At 36.1% G+C, this 19,733-nt stretch overlaps 1 protein-coding gene across 2 annotated transcripts in view; it reads left to right on the top strand.

Annotated features, from left to right (window-relative positions):
- The window catches only part of otud7a (OTU deubiquitinase 7A), an 83,677-nt gene that overhangs the window by 49,064 nt on the left and 14,880 nt on the right, over nucleotides 1-19,733 (top strand). Inside the window, exons 4-10 of one of the 2 annotated variants that reach the window (XM_077211086.1) lie at nucleotides 3,607-3,789; nucleotides 6,582-6,800; nucleotides 10,250-10,351; nucleotides 10,507-10,634; nucleotides 13,821-13,933; nucleotides 17,046-17,173; nucleotides 18,480-18,629. In XM_077211086.1, the coding sequence (XP_077067201.1) occupies nucleotides 3,607-3,789; nucleotides 6,582-6,800; nucleotides 10,250-10,351; nucleotides 10,507-10,634; nucleotides 13,821-13,933; nucleotides 17,046-17,173; nucleotides 18,480-18,629 (1,023 nt within the window). Of the gene's footprint in view, nucleotides 1-3,606; nucleotides 3,790-4,578; nucleotides 4,694-6,581; nucleotides 6,801-10,249; nucleotides 10,352-10,506; nucleotides 10,635-13,820; nucleotides 13,934-17,045; nucleotides 17,174-18,479; nucleotides 18,630-19,733 lie in introns of those variants that run through there. The other variant, XM_077211087.1, reaches the window with a different exon arrangement.

The raw sequence follows: 19,733 nt of genomic DNA, 5'->3' as shown, positions 1-19,733 counted from the left end.
GACTAATTTCTGTACTGTATACAGTGCATAATATGCAAATATTTCTAAATTCATGTAGTAAGTACACTACTGTTTGAAACATTTGTTGTTACATAATGTTTTACATACTATACTAGTTGAATACAGTGTATAGTATGCAGTATGTAGTCAGCTTAAAGATTTTCATTTTTGAAGCAGAAGTAATTGTCACTGTGAGCTATCCAGTGTGTCGTCCCTTCACAGTACACGGTTGACTGACCATTCGCACTTGTCACTGTATTATCAAAGTCTCCCCAACGTAGATAAAGTGGAGTAGCTGATTAATGGGAAAAGAAAAGGTTAATTACTGAAGGAACATCTTGCAGAAGGACTGCTAAAGTCCTCATTCATTAGCAAAGACACACAGATGCACCAAATTAGAGTTGTTCAGTTGCCCAGTTCCATTCTTTACCTGCTCATTTGGTCTTGTTTGGACAAGGAAATAAGCATTGAAAGTTGGATGTACTGCTTTAACTTTGAATTACAGTCAGGCCCTTGCAGAATATATAATATAATGTAATGTAGCCTATTATAATATACTGCTATATAATTAGTGTTGTCTAATCGTGATAAATCGCATCTAACATAAAAGTTTGTAAATATATATAGATTAGACGCATATATTATATATTTACAAACTTTTATGTTAGATGAGACAAATAATCAATTTGACAGCACCAAATATAATATACTATAATATATATTATAATAAAAATAAATCGAAAATATAACATGAATATTGTAATTTGATTTATATTTTTTCTTATAGATGTGTATGTGTGTGGATATATATATAAAAGTAAATTGTTAAAAGATATATAAATATATAAACTCAATACTCAAGTCTCAAAAGGATATCTGGAATCAGTTCAATATCCTTATTGAAGATAGTTGATTTTTAAAATTTAACAGGATTGAACAGGATGTTTTCCTTTAAAACCCTGCAAACCTTTTGCTGTCAAAGCTCCCAAGGCTACTTGTTTAATTCAATTATGTGTTTGACCATATTTGGAACCGGAAAACTTCCAGCTTTGGAATTTAAAAGCACTGATTATTGACATTTTATATATTTATGTGGTCTGATTGTACCCGCAGTATGTGATAATGTCTACAAAATTCAATTGTACACCTAAAGGACAGACAGAGGAGTGATAGTCAACAGGAAGCTTCCATCCACCGCCTTCAGCACATTGATTGAGACACATAATGCTTAGTAAACCGCGAAACGCATGTATCAGAGGTGCTGAGCGGTCATTCGATTAAACCTTAAAATGTCTTTTAAAATTTCAGGCTGGTCAAAGGATGTACAAATCCATAAACTAAAATGAGATTTGTATTGATTGATGTGGTTTCTGGTGCTACTAAGATTACAGTGAGAATGTAATAACACTGTTCAGACTGCCAGATATACCTAGCAGGAAAATGTATGCTAGGATTTTAGTTTTAGTAAGATTTTATTTATGTATTTACTTATTTATTATATTATATTCCACTTTTTTTTATTATTATTTATTATATATAATATATTGCAAATTATACATATTTTATGTATTTAAATTAGTGCTGTCAAATTGATTAATCCCAATTAATCGCATCTAACATAAAAGTTTTTAAATGTACAGTATATATATATATATATATATATATATATACATATATAACTTTTTTTTTAGATGCAATTAATCAATTCAACAGCACTAAATCCATAAAAATTGGGGTCACTGGTCATTGTTCTGAATATTTTGAATATTTTCATGAAAAATTACATTTAAGCAACTTCAGCATTATAAATGTGCAGTTACAAATATATAGGGATTAAAATATATTGGATCTGCACAGTGGGTATATAAAAGATTATGTAGTATATTACATAGTATAAATTATACAAAAAGTTTAGATTTTACATTATGTAGGAACAGGTTTTGCTATCCTTGCAGGGACATTTGGTTTCCACGAATCCTGAAACACACATACACAGGCTCTCGACGGTTAGAAGGACCTATTTCTTTGGTCCCTGCAAGACCTTTGGGTTACGGAGATAAGACAGTAGCTGGAGGACATGGAAGCAGCTGTGTTTGTGTGTAGGAGTCTTGAGGTGACTGTCATTTCACATTAGAGGGTTTGGCTTGGTGTCTTTCCTGTGATCTTCCTCCAATTTTCCTTGGTATGAACTTTCTCTATTTCTGTACACAAAACGAACTGAACAAAAACAGATCTTTATTGTTATTTCATCAAATTGTCTTCACTCAGAGCACGCTGGAGAAAAACCCCAAGCTTTTTGTCTCCCTTTATTATCGGGCTTGATGTGAAGCTGAGCATCATTGTTTAGGGTTTGTGGCACTCGTGTTGGCAGATGATGTAATTGGGATTAAACTGAAAAGCCTTATGGGAGTTGGCAGGACTACACAAACAATGGCTTGGGGAAATGAAAGAGGAAGAACAGGCTACGTTCGTTAACAATGACCTCCCATTTAGTGAGCATGAAAACATTGTTCTTGATTTTCGATCCAAGCAAGACAAGCCTTTTAATATATTTGCATATTTATATTGTTGACAACATTGCTTTACTTATATGTATGTATATGTGTGTGTGTGTGTGTGTGTGTGTGTGTGTGTGTGTGTGTGTGTGTGTGTGTGTGTGTGTGTGTGTGTGTGTGCGTGCGTGCGTGCGTGCGTGCGTGCGTGTCCGTGTCCGTGTGCGTGTGTGTGTGTGTGTGTGTGCGTGTCCGTGTGTGTGTGTGTGTGTGTGTGTGTGTGTGATACGTAAATGTATTATACGCATTATAGTTTTATATTAGATTACATTATAATGTTTTGATGTCTGATTTCACTTCCTTTTTCCTTGTAAATTGGTGTAGATTAAAAATCTTTTTTTATCAATTTAACAAAGGACTAATTTTGGGATATTTGGTGCACAGCATGGTTTGGAGTGTGTGTGTGTGTTCTATTATCTTATCAGTTTTAATGCAGATTAATGTGGCGCTAACAAACTACAGCCCTCAAGGGGGCGATAGAGTTAATTTGTCTGTACCATTAAACAGGATGTGCTGTTGTGGAGTTAGCTAACTTTGGCTGCTTCCGAAATCGTATCTTGATTAGGTTCTTTTTTTGAATAAGTAATTACTTAGCGACCTCTAAAATTGTACGTTCTATATAGTATGAATGTAATCTGGATGTGCTACATTTGCCATATTTTCATTATCATGTACCCTGTGTCAGTTGCGTTGCTTCACTGTCATTCACAAATCCTCTCCTGTGGCCTCATGGGATAGTAAAGTGTACAGCATATGCACACTTCAGAATCTCACCAGAAGTATTAGGTCATCCAGGTACTTTTTACCTACTCTTTTATACTGCGAATTCTTTCGGACATACTTCTTGCATGTTTTTTCACCTACTATATAGTAGGGAAGTATGCGATTTATGATGCAGCCTTTAACTTTTTCTGTAAGATTATTTTCTTTCCTGCTCTGCCATGACAGTTTTCAGTTTGACCTGCAAGAGAAAATGAAAAAGCAAGACCTTTTAAGTATTAGTATATGCTCACCATGTAATCATGAATTATGTTGTTTGTTTGTGGTGGATCAGGTAAAAACTGGGACCTGAGCGCTGCTCTCAATGACTATGAGCAGCTCCGGCAGGTCCACACGGCCAACCTGCCCCACGTCTTCAACGAGGGCCGTTTCTACAAGCAGCCGGAGCATAGCGGCACCCCGCAGCACATCAGCAAGCCTGAGCAATGCCCCCAAAAACAAGAGGACAACACTCAGGGTGAGCAGAGCTATCCATCAGCTCCTCCTGTTTTGACTTATTGGTGTGTTTTCTCCGTATTTTCCCTTGTACCAATTTAAAGTCAGCATGAAATGAAAATTCACCTCATCTATTTCTAAATGCGTTATTGATCTGATTGTGAACAATTCAACAGCGCTCCAGATTCATTAACAATATGCCTACAGATGTTGAAGTTTGGACCCTCTGGTGTCACTAAATGACTTAATTTTCCTGTAGAAAATTATTTTTAAAAATCCATTCTCACATATGCTTAAACTGTCTGTCTTTTGAAAGAATAAAACTCTTTGAAAGTAACAAATTGTAAAAATAATTTGTATAAAATAAAAAAGTCAGATTAGTTCATATAAACAAATTAACATTATGTGATTAATTCACAGTGTCACATTTTATCTCAACTCACCAATTGACGAAATATCACACCGAATATGCAATATATTAAGTGGCAAAATTAATGAATGTGTCTGTCACACCTTCACTATAGATGAAATGGTCACAGTTTTTAAGTGCACTGAATAACAACATATGAAAATGAAACACTGTGGGCCCACACAAACACACATGCATCAGTTATTCCCAACACACACCGTTGCAGGCCTAAAACGTGCTGGGGTACGTGGTGGTGGCCTTTGAAACAACAAAATGGCCTCTTCACTCTCCTGAGCAGGAAAAATAAACTCACACAAAGGTACCTGAATTCCGTTTGGAGCACTAAGCGACTCTGCACTGAATACATCTCAGGGAAATCTTCCTCCTGTGCGTTGCTGCGCGCCCTCTAAAGACGGGCCAACGACTCCTCCGTCGCAGCCAGCAAACTCCCGATTCTCACATTAAAACTGAGCACTATGTGGTCTTCACACTCGCACATCAACAAACAACAACTAAAGTGTGTGTCTTCAGTCTTTGAGTCTGTCACCAGTTATCTTTAGAATAAAGGTCCTTGCACAGTATGCGTTTTTTCGTAATTGTGATTCGGTGGCTCTGAATTGTCAAAACACGGATGCGAAAAACGCAGAAAATCGAACCTGAACGTAATGTTTTTATGACACGAAAGTTTCAGAGGCAATGTGCAAACGTGATTGACAAAACATGAGGTCGTATTTATTTTTTAAACTTGCGAAAATTTAGGACGCGAATATCGGACTCAATGTGCAAGGGCCTTAACTTGAAACACTGTCTGTATTTGCGATCTATAGCGCAAAAAATGAAGAAAGATCACAATGTCGAGCGAACATACACAGAGAACTCAGTTATGAAACAAAATAACACACATTCAAAACTTGTGTGTATTAGCCTACTTTACTATGCACAATTCAGTCTTTTGATACGATGGATTATCGATTAAACAACTTTTCGTTATTGCAATCTCTCAGGGTCTTTCGATCGGCAGTACTTGTCAATATCTTCTCTCTTCTTCCCCCGAACAACCACTCACGTTTCACAAAACACCAGTGAGGGCAGGACTTAATCACATAAACCAATAAAATAATGAAACACCTAACTTGTTTGTTAATGCCACGTTTTTACATGTACATAGCAATCAAACTTGATGAATGACGTTCTTAAAGGAACACACAACACCTTTATTCATCAATATATTGAGATGTATATTTCATTCACAATTTAGCTCTGAATAACCCATTACCTGAAGAATTACATTCTACTGGGCTACACGTGTTTCATTTTTTATTTATTTTTTGACCTTGTAATGTTTAATCAAAATGTGTGAACGGTGAAGTGACAGACTTCTCTTTGGTGACGTATAACAGACTTCTCCAATCATTTTCTAACAATCGACATCGAGCTCACATTCAGATCTGCCTCCATCCAGTCAACAATTGATGGATTGAACCAAGTCCCCGCTCTACATTTTCTTCTTTTTCAATAATCAAAAACATTCAATGTTTCACTTGAATGTACATCGCTGTAAAGAAAGAAAAAAAATCTGTCATTACTCCTAATATGCAGAGATAAGTATAAGGTCGCCATTTGTAGGTTGGTTTGGTTTCTTTGAGAAGTGTAAACACTGTGGCTCTGTTGGTTTGGGAACAGCCCGAAAACAACATTGGCTCAACCAATAGCATGAGAATGGGCGGAGCTATCTGTTTTTCTGACCAATGAATGCAGTTCAGTCATAATAGTGTCACAAAAATTACACACTTCATTTACATAATTTTTCAATGTGCTATTAGATCATATTAGCATATTAGCATTCAAGACAACCTAAAAAGCCATTTTTGATTAATTTAACTTCAATAATGTAATTTAAAACAAATTCAGGTTGAAAAATAATATTTAGGGATAAAATAATGTACAGTTGGTCTTCATTTTATTTGTGATTTGATTGGATCCTGAAAAGTATAATTGGTATATATTATTTTCCCCTGCCCACATGGATTTGGTTACATCAGAAGGAAAATATGTCAGAAGGGGTTGGAGAAACTTAGTAAAAATTTTTTGTAAAAATATTTTTTAAAACAATTATTATATAATATATAAGCATATTTATTTATTCTGCAGTGGTAATTCATCAGCATTACAAGACCAAGAACATTAAGAAAGTAAATGCAGTTTTAATTAAAAAAAGAGAAAAAAATGGGTTTAACAGATTTTCATATTTTTGAAAAACATTTATTTTAAAAACATTGATTGATGGATGGATGTTGTTTGATTGATTATGCAGTGATGGTTTTAAACATCAACATTTATTAAGAAAGTGAATCTTGTCTGTTTTTATTTCTCATCTCTTGCGCCTCTCTCTCTCTCTCTTCTAGAGAAGCGTCTGTCTCGGGGCATTTCCCATGCCAGCTCTGCCATCATGTCTCTGGCGCGGCTGCAGGTTTCAGGGGATTGTGCCAGGGAGCAGTTCCCCCTAGAGATGCCCATCTACACATTCCAGCTGCCCGACCTGAGCGTGTACAGCGAGGACTTCCGTAGCTTCATCGAGCGCGACCTCATCGAGCAATCCACCATGGTGGCCCTGGAGCAAGCCGGTGAGCCACAAACACTGCGCTCAGATCAGTGACGGAGTGAATACAAAACCTAGCCTTTCATTACAGTGATGATAAACACAGGTTTATGATCAGTACTAATGTCAGCTTGGATTACACAAGATTAACTAGATTGTTAGAGTCAACGCAACAGCAGCAACCGAATTAAACTAATCCCTGATCTTGGATCAACTGCAAAGCCAAGCGGACCAATGAACAAAAACCTGCACTTAGCAAATAACATAGCTCATGCCAACACCAAAATCTTAGCTTTAGACGGATAGTTCACCCAAATGTCTGTCATCATTTAAATATCACTTTTTCTTCATTGAAACATAAAAGGAGAAATTCTAAAGATTGTACTTACAAGTATGGGTCAATGACATGACTCTTATTTAAATGTATTTATTTATTTTAACTTTGTCTGTTAAATTTAAGGCATGTAGTACAATCAACATTGCAGAAAAATAATAATAATAATAATAAAACAGGAAATTATATCATAGAAGACCCCATACGGACCTTAAAAAAGGTTCGTTTTATGAAAAGGAAAGGTAAGTTCAGTTCAGTAATTATTTTTTATTATGATTATAATTTAAATGTAATATTAAATACAATATTTTTTTAAAAATTACCTTGAAATGGATTTAAAATTATTAAGATGCACTTTCAGGTTTTCAGGGTGTAAGAAAAATATGTTTTCTTTTTCCTATATTACACCACTTTGCATTTTTAGAGTCATTAAACTGAATATTTTCTTAAAAGTGGTACAAAACCATATGAAACCTACAAAGTTTCTTAGAAATTGGTACATGTGTTTTATACTAGATTTAAACTACAACCCCAAATCCGGAAATGTTGGGACATTTTGTAAAATGTAATACAATCAAGAATCTCTTTAACCTTTATTTAACTGACAAAATTACAAAGAAAATATTTTAAAAATGTTCACTGACCATCTTAATTGTAATTTGTAAATATAAACAAACTTTTGATTTTGATGGCTGCAACACACTCCAAAAAAGTTGGGACAGATGCTAAATAAAAGTGACAAGCTTGTAGAATATCCAAGTTAAACTCGTTTTACACAGTCCATAATAAGTAGTATTAGGTGAGGGTATTGTGATGAAGTGTAAAAGTGGTTCAGTCTTTGCAAGCAAAGATGGGTCATTGCTCATGGGTCCCAACTTTTCTAGATTTGGGGATGTATATAGTTAATTAGCAAAAGATCAAATATTACAAGGACACAATACCAGTCTGTGCAAGCAAAATAATACTATAGCAAAATGCTAACTGGTTGGAAATGGCCTCGGGACTTTGGGAAAAGCTTTTGGACTGTGGGAGGAAGACCCTGTCCCAAGGGAGGGCAAAGGGGCTAAGGGCAGAGGCACTGAAGTTCGCTCGTGGTGAGCTTTACCAGCTCCAGAGAAAAGAGTGAGTGATAGGTCAATGCCCAGTGCAAACCGCCTCAGGGCCGAGAGCTTGCAGAGGATGACTTATTCTGCTACTGCACGCCATGAAAAAAAAATACTTGGTGAGCTATACATTATAACCAAAGGCCCCGATACTCACTGCAGTTGTTATTCACTCAGATGTGAAAAGTAAGAAATACCTTTTCAGTGGTATAATGTTATCTTACCTAAAGACGCCACCCACACTGAGTGACTGTTAGATATGTAAATTTGTACTGCACACTTTCCTCTCAATGACTAAAAAAGCACAGCGGTGAGAAAGCAGCAGTTAAGAAAGCATCTGATCATAGTGAAGAAGATATGTTTGCACAAGCTCTGCAATTCGGCACTCCAATAAAGTCACGTCATGTTTATTTAGAGACAGTTTTTTTATTTAGAAAAAAAAACAGTTCCAGTGTCTGTTTCAATTAGAATTACAACCTGAATTTCTACTACAAAGCATCTCTCTAGTGTGTTGATGTTTTTACTCATGTCTGACATTGTTGGACAAATAATGCTTCGCAAAAAATAAAGCGGAGATGTCGAATGAATGACAAGGAAGCACAAAAAAATGAACATACAGTACACAAGAGTATATACAAGCAAGAGTTGGTTGTTAGTCGCACACACTCAAAACCATGTTACTCACATATGGAGCAGAAACAACGTAATCTCAACATTCAATTCAATTCAATTCAAATGTATTTGTATAGCGCTTTTCACAATACATATTGTTTCAAAGCAGCTTTACAGAAAGTGCATTTCAGAAATGTACATAGAAAAAATAGAGTTAGTTAATCATGTATTAATTTAGGGCATAACATATCGCCGGCGTTGAGTCGTCTCTTCACAGTCGTTTAGTCATCTCATCGCAGGTGTTGGGGGATCTGAAGTCTCCGTGAGAGGCTGGATACAAACTGGAGCTGACGAACGCTATTTACCTCGGGACTAGCGTCACGAGATAACAGCAGGAGAGCAAATGGGAGATACAAAATGGGAGATGGGAGATAAAACATCCGTTTTCAGGCCTTCCCGCTCAGGTCTCTCCAGCGCTGGAAAGCTTTTTTAATATTAACGCGGGTCCTAAAGCTCTTGCCTGATCATGACCCTTCTTTTTCCACTGATATTCCTCTGAGCTCTCAGTCATCTCTCTTTCTACAGTCTTAAAATCTCCCTCTTGCTCACTCTCTCTCTATACCATCATGAGGGGACACGCCCTCTACTGCTGATTGGCTACAAGGTGGTTGTGGTGATCGGTCCGATCCACTTTTAACAGTTTTCTTTCAAAAATCGACTCATGCACCTTTAAAGGTAGGGTAGATCATTTTCGGAGCGGCTATCCATAGCAAGTTAGCTTTGAAAGCATGAGCGCTTTGTGAGTGAAACACATGAACGCACACAACAGAGTCTACAAAAACGCCAAGGGACAAGAGACGTCATTAAACTACCTCATGTCTCAAAGCACATACCATTACAATAATAATGAACATAAACAACTTAAAGAGCACTAACCTGTACCACCTGACTGCTGCAGATTCATTTCGCCCTTGATAGTGTTGCCATTGAAGCGCATTGAAGCGCTAGCCTCCGAGTATATCCTCACGGGTTTCCATATCTTCAAAATACAGTAGTTATGGTGTGAGCGCAGCATAAGCTCGTTGTTTTGGTTCAGGAGGAACTGTAAAAGGTGGCTAACAAAAATTCGGACCGAATGCAATGATTGGACAAACATGTTATGGTCCTACGCCTTCCACAGACGATATTCATATAAATACATTTATGCCCCTTAACTTAGTATATGAAGAGACTTTCAACCAGCATAACAAAAAATGTTTAGGAACAAATCGCCTACCCTGCCTTAACATGACGATAATTTACAGTATGACCAGTAACTTTATAAAGTTTAAGACTAAGTTTTAGCTTTGAGAGTGTGATGAAATGTTGAATGGTGTTTATTATTCCATGTTTAAGTAATGTCAGTGTGTTTAAACCGTTCCGTAGGTCGTTTGAACTGGTGGTCCACCATGTGCACCAGCTGTAAGAAGCTATTGCCGTTAGCCACAACAGGAGATGGCAACTGCCTTCTGCATGCAGCTTCTTTAGGTGAGACTTTCACAATTCACTCTCATGCTCAAATGTCACACCTGTAACATCTGGAAAGAAGAGAAGTGTCCAGTCTCAGATTTCATGTGATGTTCCTTTAATTAGAAATACAAGATAAATATGGTGTCGTATGTCTGACTTTAAATGTGTTCCAGGAATGTGGGGCTTCCATGATCGGGATCTGGTGCTGCGGAAGAGTCTGTATGCCATGATGAAGAGCGGAGCGGAGAGAGAAGCTCTGAAGAGGAGGTGGAGGTGGCAGCAGACTCAACAGAACAAAGAGGTTGGCAACTATCCAGCTAACAAAGATATGTTCTAAGAAGTTTTGATAATGTTACTTTTACTTTTCTTTGAATGTTCAAAACATCCATGTTTTTGAACAAATTTTTAAATGTCTTTTATTGGTTATGCGAACGTTAGGCAACATTACATTTTACATTATGAGAATGTTACTTTCAAATGTTCTATGAACATTTTGAAACAAGTAGTAAAATACATTTTAAAAAAAGTTAGACGAACAATGTATAAATAATGTTTTTTGTGCTAAGTTTTGAGAACATTATTAAAGACCAGGTAACTTCTTATGAACATTTAAGTTGCTTGAAGAAAGTTTGTTCATAAGTTTCTCTCCAAAAGTTATGAGCAATTAAAAATATCTTTGTACTTTGAACTGGAGTTGTGTCTTAAACCCCTCACACAAGGGCTCAGCTATGCAGTAGTTTGTTGTTGTTCTATCTCATTCATTTCTTCTTCTTATTTTAACAACGGGCCAGGACAGTGTTGCCACCTTGTGGACAAAGTAATTGTTGCAAAATAAATCATAATCAAGGTGTATGTGCGAGAAAGCGCTGGCTGCGTACGTTATGCCAATGTAGCCTAATATATGTGTAAAAACTGAGGTATACTTTGGGAATTTTTAAAAAAAATTATAGAAAGTTTAGCTGAGAGAGGACAGGAAGAGAAGTGGGAGAGAGAGGGGGGCGGGGTTAAGAAAGGACCACAAACCGGGACTCAAACTTGTATCACACGAAGCGCAACTGCGCTACATGTCGGAGCATTGCCTTTCCCTGTCAACATTTTTAAATGAATATAATTGGCATCACCATTATCATTTTCTTTCTGTTCTAAATTACTTCTTCTTCTGTTATAGATATCGACAGTTATAAGAGATCAAAATCAAGTCCTTCCCTGATCCATTTTTTTGCCATTTTGCACCTAGCCTTTTATAAGTTTTTGCTATTTTAGCATCTGTTAAACAAGGCCTTAGACACACAAATAATACTGTTTTGATTTAACATTCAAAACATATGCTAACCACAAAGGATTTTAAAAAAAATTTGTGTAGATAAACTGCCACTTCCCTCACTGTACCAGATAGCAGCACTGCATGTTATGCTATTACTGTTCGTGATGGTTTTTGTCGACGTTTACACTCCTTTTAGTTGTCGATTTGTTTCCTTAGCTGCCTACTTAGATAATACAAACTCAATAAATGCACTTCTTGCAAGTACTTTGGTAAGAAGCTGTCTGCCAAGTGAGTAGCGTAAACATTAGCCTGCAGTTCATAATGGCTTTCCCCATAAACACCCCTGCTGATTAGCTTGTGCGTTTCCTCCCCAGCTTTTAGCGTAAGAGCTTATTGCTGCAACAGCATACCGGAGGACAGACAATCAGCGGTGTGATCGATAGCAGATCCTTGAATTTTTTATTAGCGGTACTGTTTTCATTGTTCTGAAGGCCCAGAGCTCTTGAATCAGCTTTTGCTGAATGAGGATCACTGATTAAAGTCGTATGGAATGAGTGGGTGTGGATGGAGTGGAAATGTTTGTGTGCATATGGGAGTGTGAGAGGTGGATGAGTGTGAACGAGTGGGTGTGTTTCCTTTAGAACTTGTGCATCTTGAAGCCACTGAGATGACAGGGTAGAAAACTGAAGAATTAAAAGTGCATGTGCAGAGGAATTATTTTAAATTTGTTGAATATGTTCAGAGGTGTTTTCTTATGCTTACACAACCTTCTGCTTTTCCATTCAGTGACACTTTTTTTTCTTGCTGTAACTCAAGCGTGCAAGTCTGTCAGTGTATACAGTAATTATGTGTACTGGCAAATAAAGGGAAATTCAGCAATTTATTGAGACTATAGACAGCTCTAAAACTGATTTTCATCCCAATCTATTGAATTGCCATCACTGTCAGAGCGATAATGTATAGAAAATGCATTCTATTTAATCACACATGTATTGCAGGGCAAAATATGTTTGAAATCATTTAAAAATCCAAATTTATTTTTATTTATTTTTTACAGTTTTTGTGACAAAAGTGTTAAATATAAAACAGTGTTGGGAAAATTTACGTTCACAAAGTTACGTTACTGTTGCATCGCTTTTTCTCATCTGGACTGGGCTTGCTTGTTTGTTTTTTAATAGCAAATACAAAAATTGGTAAATGTAAAGGCCATTTCCCACCAGAAGTGAAATGAATAAGCCTCAAGCTGAAGGGAATGCAAATTCATGTAGTAGTGCTCAAACCAAAGCTGTGCTGTTGTATTCAGAAGAATAAGATGCTGAGAAGAAAGATCAAAACTATTAGGCTACTTCAGCAATGAAAACAAAAAAAAGAAACACAAAAGTGATGTTTATCTAAAGTCAGTTTTACTTATTAGAACATTGGATTGGATGATCGAAAGTCAGCAACAAAGACACTCGTTAATAAATTGAGATTAAATACATAAAGTGTATTTGTGTTATTTAACTCTTTCCCTGCCTTTGATGGAAATTTCTGTCATTTGTGAGATAACGCTTCCCCTTCATTGACGGAAACGTTCAGCTTTCCGTGTTTTCACTGTTATACAGAAGGGGGTGCTATTACACATCTTCTGAAAGAGTACTGAATCTCCTGAGCAAAACACAGGCGAAAAAGATGCAGAAACATGCAATGTATCATCCATCATATGTAAGCATATGCATATGTAAAAAAAAAAAAAGGAAAATAGGAAAGATATCAGTCAATAAACAGGAAAACAAAGTAACTTGAAAAAGTACTATTTGAAAAAGTAAAATTAAAAATAAAATTAAAAGTAATGGGTTATAATATATATATATATATATATATATATATATATATATATATATATATATATATATATATATATATAAAAACATTATAAATTATATAAAATATTATATAAATATTATATAAAAAATGTAATAAATATAATAAAGTGCAGCTAAAGAATATCTAGAAAATTGATTATAAACAGATTTAATAGATTAAATTATAAAATTCAATATATACATTTTTGAGTTTAATGGGTTTTTAATAAATATAAAGTATTTATTTATGGTCTAAGGACAGGCGGTTTTGACAGGTGTGATGGATATAAAATGGAGCATCTCCAGTAATATCAAGAGGAAATGTTGCAAGTAATATTGTGGGACATGTTATAAATCAGAAATCTCTTTCCCTCTGTAGTCGGGGCTGGTGTACACTGAGGAGGAATGGGAGAGGGAGTGGAACGAATTGCTGAAGCTGGCCTCCAGTGAGCCACGCACACACTTTAGCAAGAACGGCAACTCCAGTGGAGGGTAATGCTCACCCACACACCCTCACACATTTACATATTGTTGTTATGTCACTTTCGGTTGTCTTTCCATTCCAACCTGCTGTATAGATATTCCGTTTTCACTACAAACACTTCCTCTTATGCCAATTTTGTAACCATTTACGACAATACAACATCAAATGCTACGGAATTTAAAAATCATATCAGCCTCCAACACACATTTACCCATCATAATACACACATACAGACATTAAGACATGAGTATGTCATAGGTAATGTGCAATGATTTCCACTTCAAAGTTTGACTACAATGCACTCAAACTGTGGGTGAGCTATGGGCTGTCCCAGCATGCCCATCTTCAGTTCCCATAGATCGCTCACACTGCACTCAGACTGCTATTAGAGGCCACTAGAGATTAACTCCATCCAGCAGCTACACTTAACACATGACTTTTAGACACTGTCATTTTCAAAACACAAAGAACCCATCAAGAACCTTCTTTAGCAATTTGAGGGACTGTTATAATGCACGGAGAAGAATGCAGTTCATGGTATTGAACTTATTATGTGATTGAAAAACCACTTCATGCTCATTTAAATGTGTGCCACTGCCACCTGGTGGCACTAATTGGAATGTTACATTGTATTTGGCTTCATTCAAAATTGCATATTGCCAATACTCTTTCTGCAGTATGTATACTGTGCACAATATGTACATTTTCTGAAAGGCTATACCCTATTTTGTGGAACGTTGTTTCCCACAATAATTTGTGCTTGAAATTAACTTCCATTTCCAGTGGGACACATGAACCAGAAGTAATGTCAGCCTTAGAGGAATAATTCACCCAAATTTGAAATGTCTTTCATCAATTACTCACCATCATGTCATTCCAAACCTTTAAGACTTTCGTTGATCTTCGGAACTTGCCTAGTGATTGTTCATCATCTGGTTGCCCGTTTACGGCAACATTGCCCAGCAACATTGGTCAAAAAGTTGCCCTGTGTATCATCACCTTAAGAGCTTTCTGTCCCTCCATTTACAGTCATGCAACTACTTCATAAAGAGATTGCAAAACTAATCCATATGAATCGAGCGGTTTAGTCCAAATTTTCTGAAGAGACTCGATTGAATTATATGATGAACAGATTAAATTTAGGCTTTTGTTCACATATAAACATTCATCTACTCACACAGCTGTGGTAAATGGAAGCTCAAGCATGTTCGTTTGACATTCAAGAACCAATGAGATTTATTCTCATGATATGCAGCACATTTTAGCTTCCACAAGAACCAATGAGTTTCATTCTCATGATATGCAGCACATTTAAGCTTCTTCAAGAACCAACAAGGTTCATTCTTGTGTTACGCAGCACGTTTGAGCTTCTGCAAGAACCAATGAGATTTATTCTCATGATACGCAGCACGCTTGAGCTTCCGGAAGCTTTGTTCTCGTGCGCCAAGCAGTTCGGTTAAGCTTTTGTCATGCATAAAAGCCCTATAGATAGTTTATTAGAAGCCTAGATTCAATCTTTTCATCATATAAAGCGATCAAGACTTTTCCGAAAACCAAATTTTAAGGAAATGTTAGGTCGTTGAGGAAATTTAAACTATCCCTTTAATTTCTAAGATGATAGCAACAATGTAGCATTCTATCGGAAGCACTAATATAAACAGCATATTACTGTTTCACATTCTTAACACTATTTTTATTTTAAACTAATATGTATTCAGTATACACTGTGTGCTGTAGTATGCATAAGCAATATGCTAATATTCCATTCTGAACATCCATAGCTCTGAGAGCATTTAGAAAATCAGAAAATGCAGATTCTGATTTGTCCTTTAAATCCATAACCATTATAAGAAGTGAAAACACTCACCTTAAATATGAAAGGTGTAATTTCATGTTAAACATTTTTAAATTCCCAGTTTTATATGCGGATGAAACTGAGGAATGTATGCTTTATATGTAGTTCTGTGTCTCTGTGGTGTTTTCTAAACATTTTCCTATTGTTTGAGAATTATGACCAGCCCCTCATAGCAACACTGGCTCAACCAATTGCGTGCATTTGGGGTGGAGCTATCTGTTTGTTCGACCAATGGCAGACAGTGCGAGTGTTAGGGTAACCTGTTTGAAAACAGTCAGTATTTACGCTGTTCCATTTGGTGACGCTAGTGCCTCAGAATAAAAAACAAAACAGTTGATCTCAGGTCACAGATCAGTGAGGTGGAAACTCTGCGCTGAGAGTCAACAATTGGGTTTGGTTTCTCCTCAGTAGTGTCAACTGAAGCGCTGCGGTTGAATTCAAGTTTCGACCGCAAATTCAAGAATCTTGCTTCTGAAGGAAACGTACCCCTTACCTTTAATCTGGCTTCTGAAGTCACGCTGACTGGAAAGTGAAAGCATCAACCGCCAGGTCTCTGGTCATGCTTCAGAGTCTTCTGGCTTGGAAAATGAAGCTTCCTGTTTTTCTCAGAGAGATCAGGGTTATGTATGCTCTCACAATAGTGAGCTAAATATGAACGGCTTGCTTTTTACTCTTTAGGACTAAAAGGTTTAAACATCAGTCACTTTATTCAGCTGTAAACAATGACATAAACAGCTATATACAATGTTTTGTAAGTCTGGTACAGTATTTTAAAAGTCTAATACATTTTCTATACAATACTATACAACACTTAAGGGATGTGTTAATAAGTCACTCTGCGTGATGATGAATAAACAGATTAGTGTTGATAATGTGCATGAAGGTTACTAAATTGGATGGGTTTGCTTATTAAAAAGCTCTTTATGAGCTTTGGCAGCATTTCCACAATGGAAAGAGGACAGTTTTACATCAGTACTGTAGATGATCCATGCATTTAGAAAATATCATGATCCAAAACTTTTTCTTCAGATTCTTATGTAGGCATTAAGTATCTGCTGTCTAAAGCTCACTCAAGTTTGTTGTAGGTCATTAAACGTGACGTTGTGAATTGGAAGATGCACACATTATTAAAAAATTAGAAAGTATTGCCTGTATTGTTTTAATTTCCTTACTTTCACCATTATACAACCACACTTATGTCATGAGAATTATATTGTACATCAAATATACCACTATTTATGTGTCTGTGTGTGTTTCTCCTAAAGTGTGGATAACTCAGAAGACCCGGTTTACGAGAGTTTGGAGGAGTTCCATGTGTTTGTATTGGCCCATGTTCTGAGAAGACCTATCGTGGTGATAGCTGACACCATGCTCAGAGACTCCGGAGGGGAAGGTAAGATTCACAACCACAGTCACTTTTCCAGCCAGAATATGTGCATTTCTTTTTTTGTTCAGACCACTAGAGGGCTTTATTGTTTTCTTTTTAACCCTGTTTAAATAGAAAACAACTTTATTTCCCTTGTGGGAAACCAATTAAAACTGTTATCAAGAGTTATTAAATACCTGATAACTCAACTTTGTGTGACTGTAATTACATGCTTGAGGATTAGTATGAACCGAAACCACGACTTTCATATGGAAGCTTATTTCCGCCACTGAATAAAACATAAAAAGGGTAATTAGGACTTTTTATCTCACAATTCAGAATTTTTTTATGTAAACTCACAATTCTCACTTTTTTTTTTCCCTCAGAATTGTGATATAAACTCACAATTGCGAGTTATAAAGTCAGAATTGTGTAATATAAAGTTGCAACTACGAGCTTTGTGAGGTAGAAACACGCAATTCTTTTCCCCTCAGAATTGGAATTTATAACTCTTAATTGTGAGTTTATATCTTGCAATTCTGACATCATAACCCGCAATTGCGAGTTTATATCTCGCAATTATGAGAAAAAAGTCACAATAGTGAGGTAAAAAGTATCTTTTACATTTTTTTTATTCCATGGCGAAAACAAGCTACCATACTTTCTTTTGTGAAAAAACACCCTTAAAACTTCAAAAAGGAAACAAAAGCTTGTTATTTACATGACTAAAGCACTAGCACCAGTCTTTATATGAAAAACAGTTTGAAATTATTTCATTTTTCACTGAAAATATTGTCTTCTGCCCTAGTTTTCCATGTTACACTAATGATTAGTTTCATGAACAAACTATTCTTTTGAATCAAACCTTTTCAGTTCAACAACTATGTAAAGTTCATTCATTATGAAACAACTTAAATTCAGCGATAAAGCAGCTCTACAGAAGACAATAGTGTCATTATTCAGCTTAATTCAGTTCAAGTTTTGTTTTCAGTTTTGGATCAAGAATATCGCAGAACATTAATCGTCCACAATTAAGCAAGCCAAAGGCAACAATGGCAACAAACCCAAACTCCATCATGTTCCATTCATTTAAAAATTCTGACTAATTCGTTCAACTCGCTGTTTCAATGATCCAAAGATGATCCAATGGAGCGGAAGATTCGCTTTTATTTTAATTTTGTATGAACTTATTAACCTTTGAATTATTATTCAATTCCACCAGTGTCAACTAAACATTGTAGTATGAATTTAGTCTTTAAAATTAAAAGTAGATGAATTGAAGTTTCATTTAGACAAATGAACTTCTACCATTTTTGTTGTGATTACCTTGCAGCTTTTGCCCCCATTCCCTTTGGAGGGCTGTACCTGCCGCTGGAGGTTCCTCCCAACCGCTGTCACTGTTCCCCGCTGGTACTGGCCTACGATCAGGCCCACTTCTCCGCCCTGGTGTCCATGGAGCAGAGAGACCAGCAGAGAGAGCAAGGTAGACACCAAAACCATCAACCGATCTCAGCAGATTGAATTAAACAATGACACAATGAGATGATACAGCAGTGGTTAAGTAGGTATGTCTAATTGATATTAACCCTTAAATGCATGAATGTTTCGCCAATCATTATTTCATATTCGGCTCTTTAGCGACCCGGATCTATATCTAACACGGATGGATCTCTACCTGTCGCGATTATATAAAATGATCCTGATATTAGAGTAACGATTACAGAAGAATAAAATAAAGCATATTTTGTTACCTTTTGGAGCTTGGAAGTGTTCAGTTTGAGCAGATCATCACTGTTTTATACCATCATCACTGTCCTCATCAGAGCTCATTTTCCAGCACATTCAGCATCTGGCTCATATTCTCGATTTTAGAACTATTATTTTCAACATCTTCAAAATCAATATTTTGATCGCTGACAGCTTCTTCACAAGATCCACCATCAAGTGACAGTGACACTAATATTTGACTGCGTTGTACTTGCTCTCATTTCAAGTTTTGCTGATGAAATTTCCTATTATTTTGTTTTCTCTCTGCGGTAACTATGAGTGAAATGTCACTTCATCATTGTATCAGACTTCATTGTATATCAAACATTGAATTGCAATTATTCAGTCAGTGAGTAATCAATGATTCAATTATTGGTGTGCATAAAAATATACTTACTCTGTTACACACCGCGGGTCGTTAGCGTTAACAACCCTGTACAATTTTTACAAAAAAATTAATGGGAAAACAGCCATTTTTTTGTTGTTATATTGTTTATAATTAATTTATTGAGGAATACTAAGTTAGATGTCTAACTTTAAAAAATGAATGATGGAGAGGGTGGTGAATGACGTCCCTGGTCACTAAAGACGTGAGGTATTACAAGGGACCAAGTAAATCTAGACTCTCCAGATATTGTGGTTAAATCCAGCCAAATATTTAGGAAGGAATGTTTAGTAATTAAATAGTGTTAAAAGTTTAAATATGAGGTCAAACCTTAGTAAATCACCTTTGTAGCAAATTAGCTGAAAAGATATGTGTATAATTAATCATAACGAATTATTAATTCATTATAAATATTTGAATTAGTTTTAGAATTGA

Source organism: Siphateles boraxobius, unplaced genomic scaffold (genome assembly GCF_051911475.1).
Source record: "Siphateles boraxobius isolate OS27281-9 unplaced genomic scaffold, OSU_SipBor_1 65, whole genome shotgun sequence".
Lineage (NCBI taxonomy): Eukaryota > Metazoa > Chordata > Actinopteri > Cypriniformes > Leuciscidae > Siphateles > Siphateles boraxobius.
This window is presented reverse-complemented; position numbering and strand designations above follow the sequence as displayed.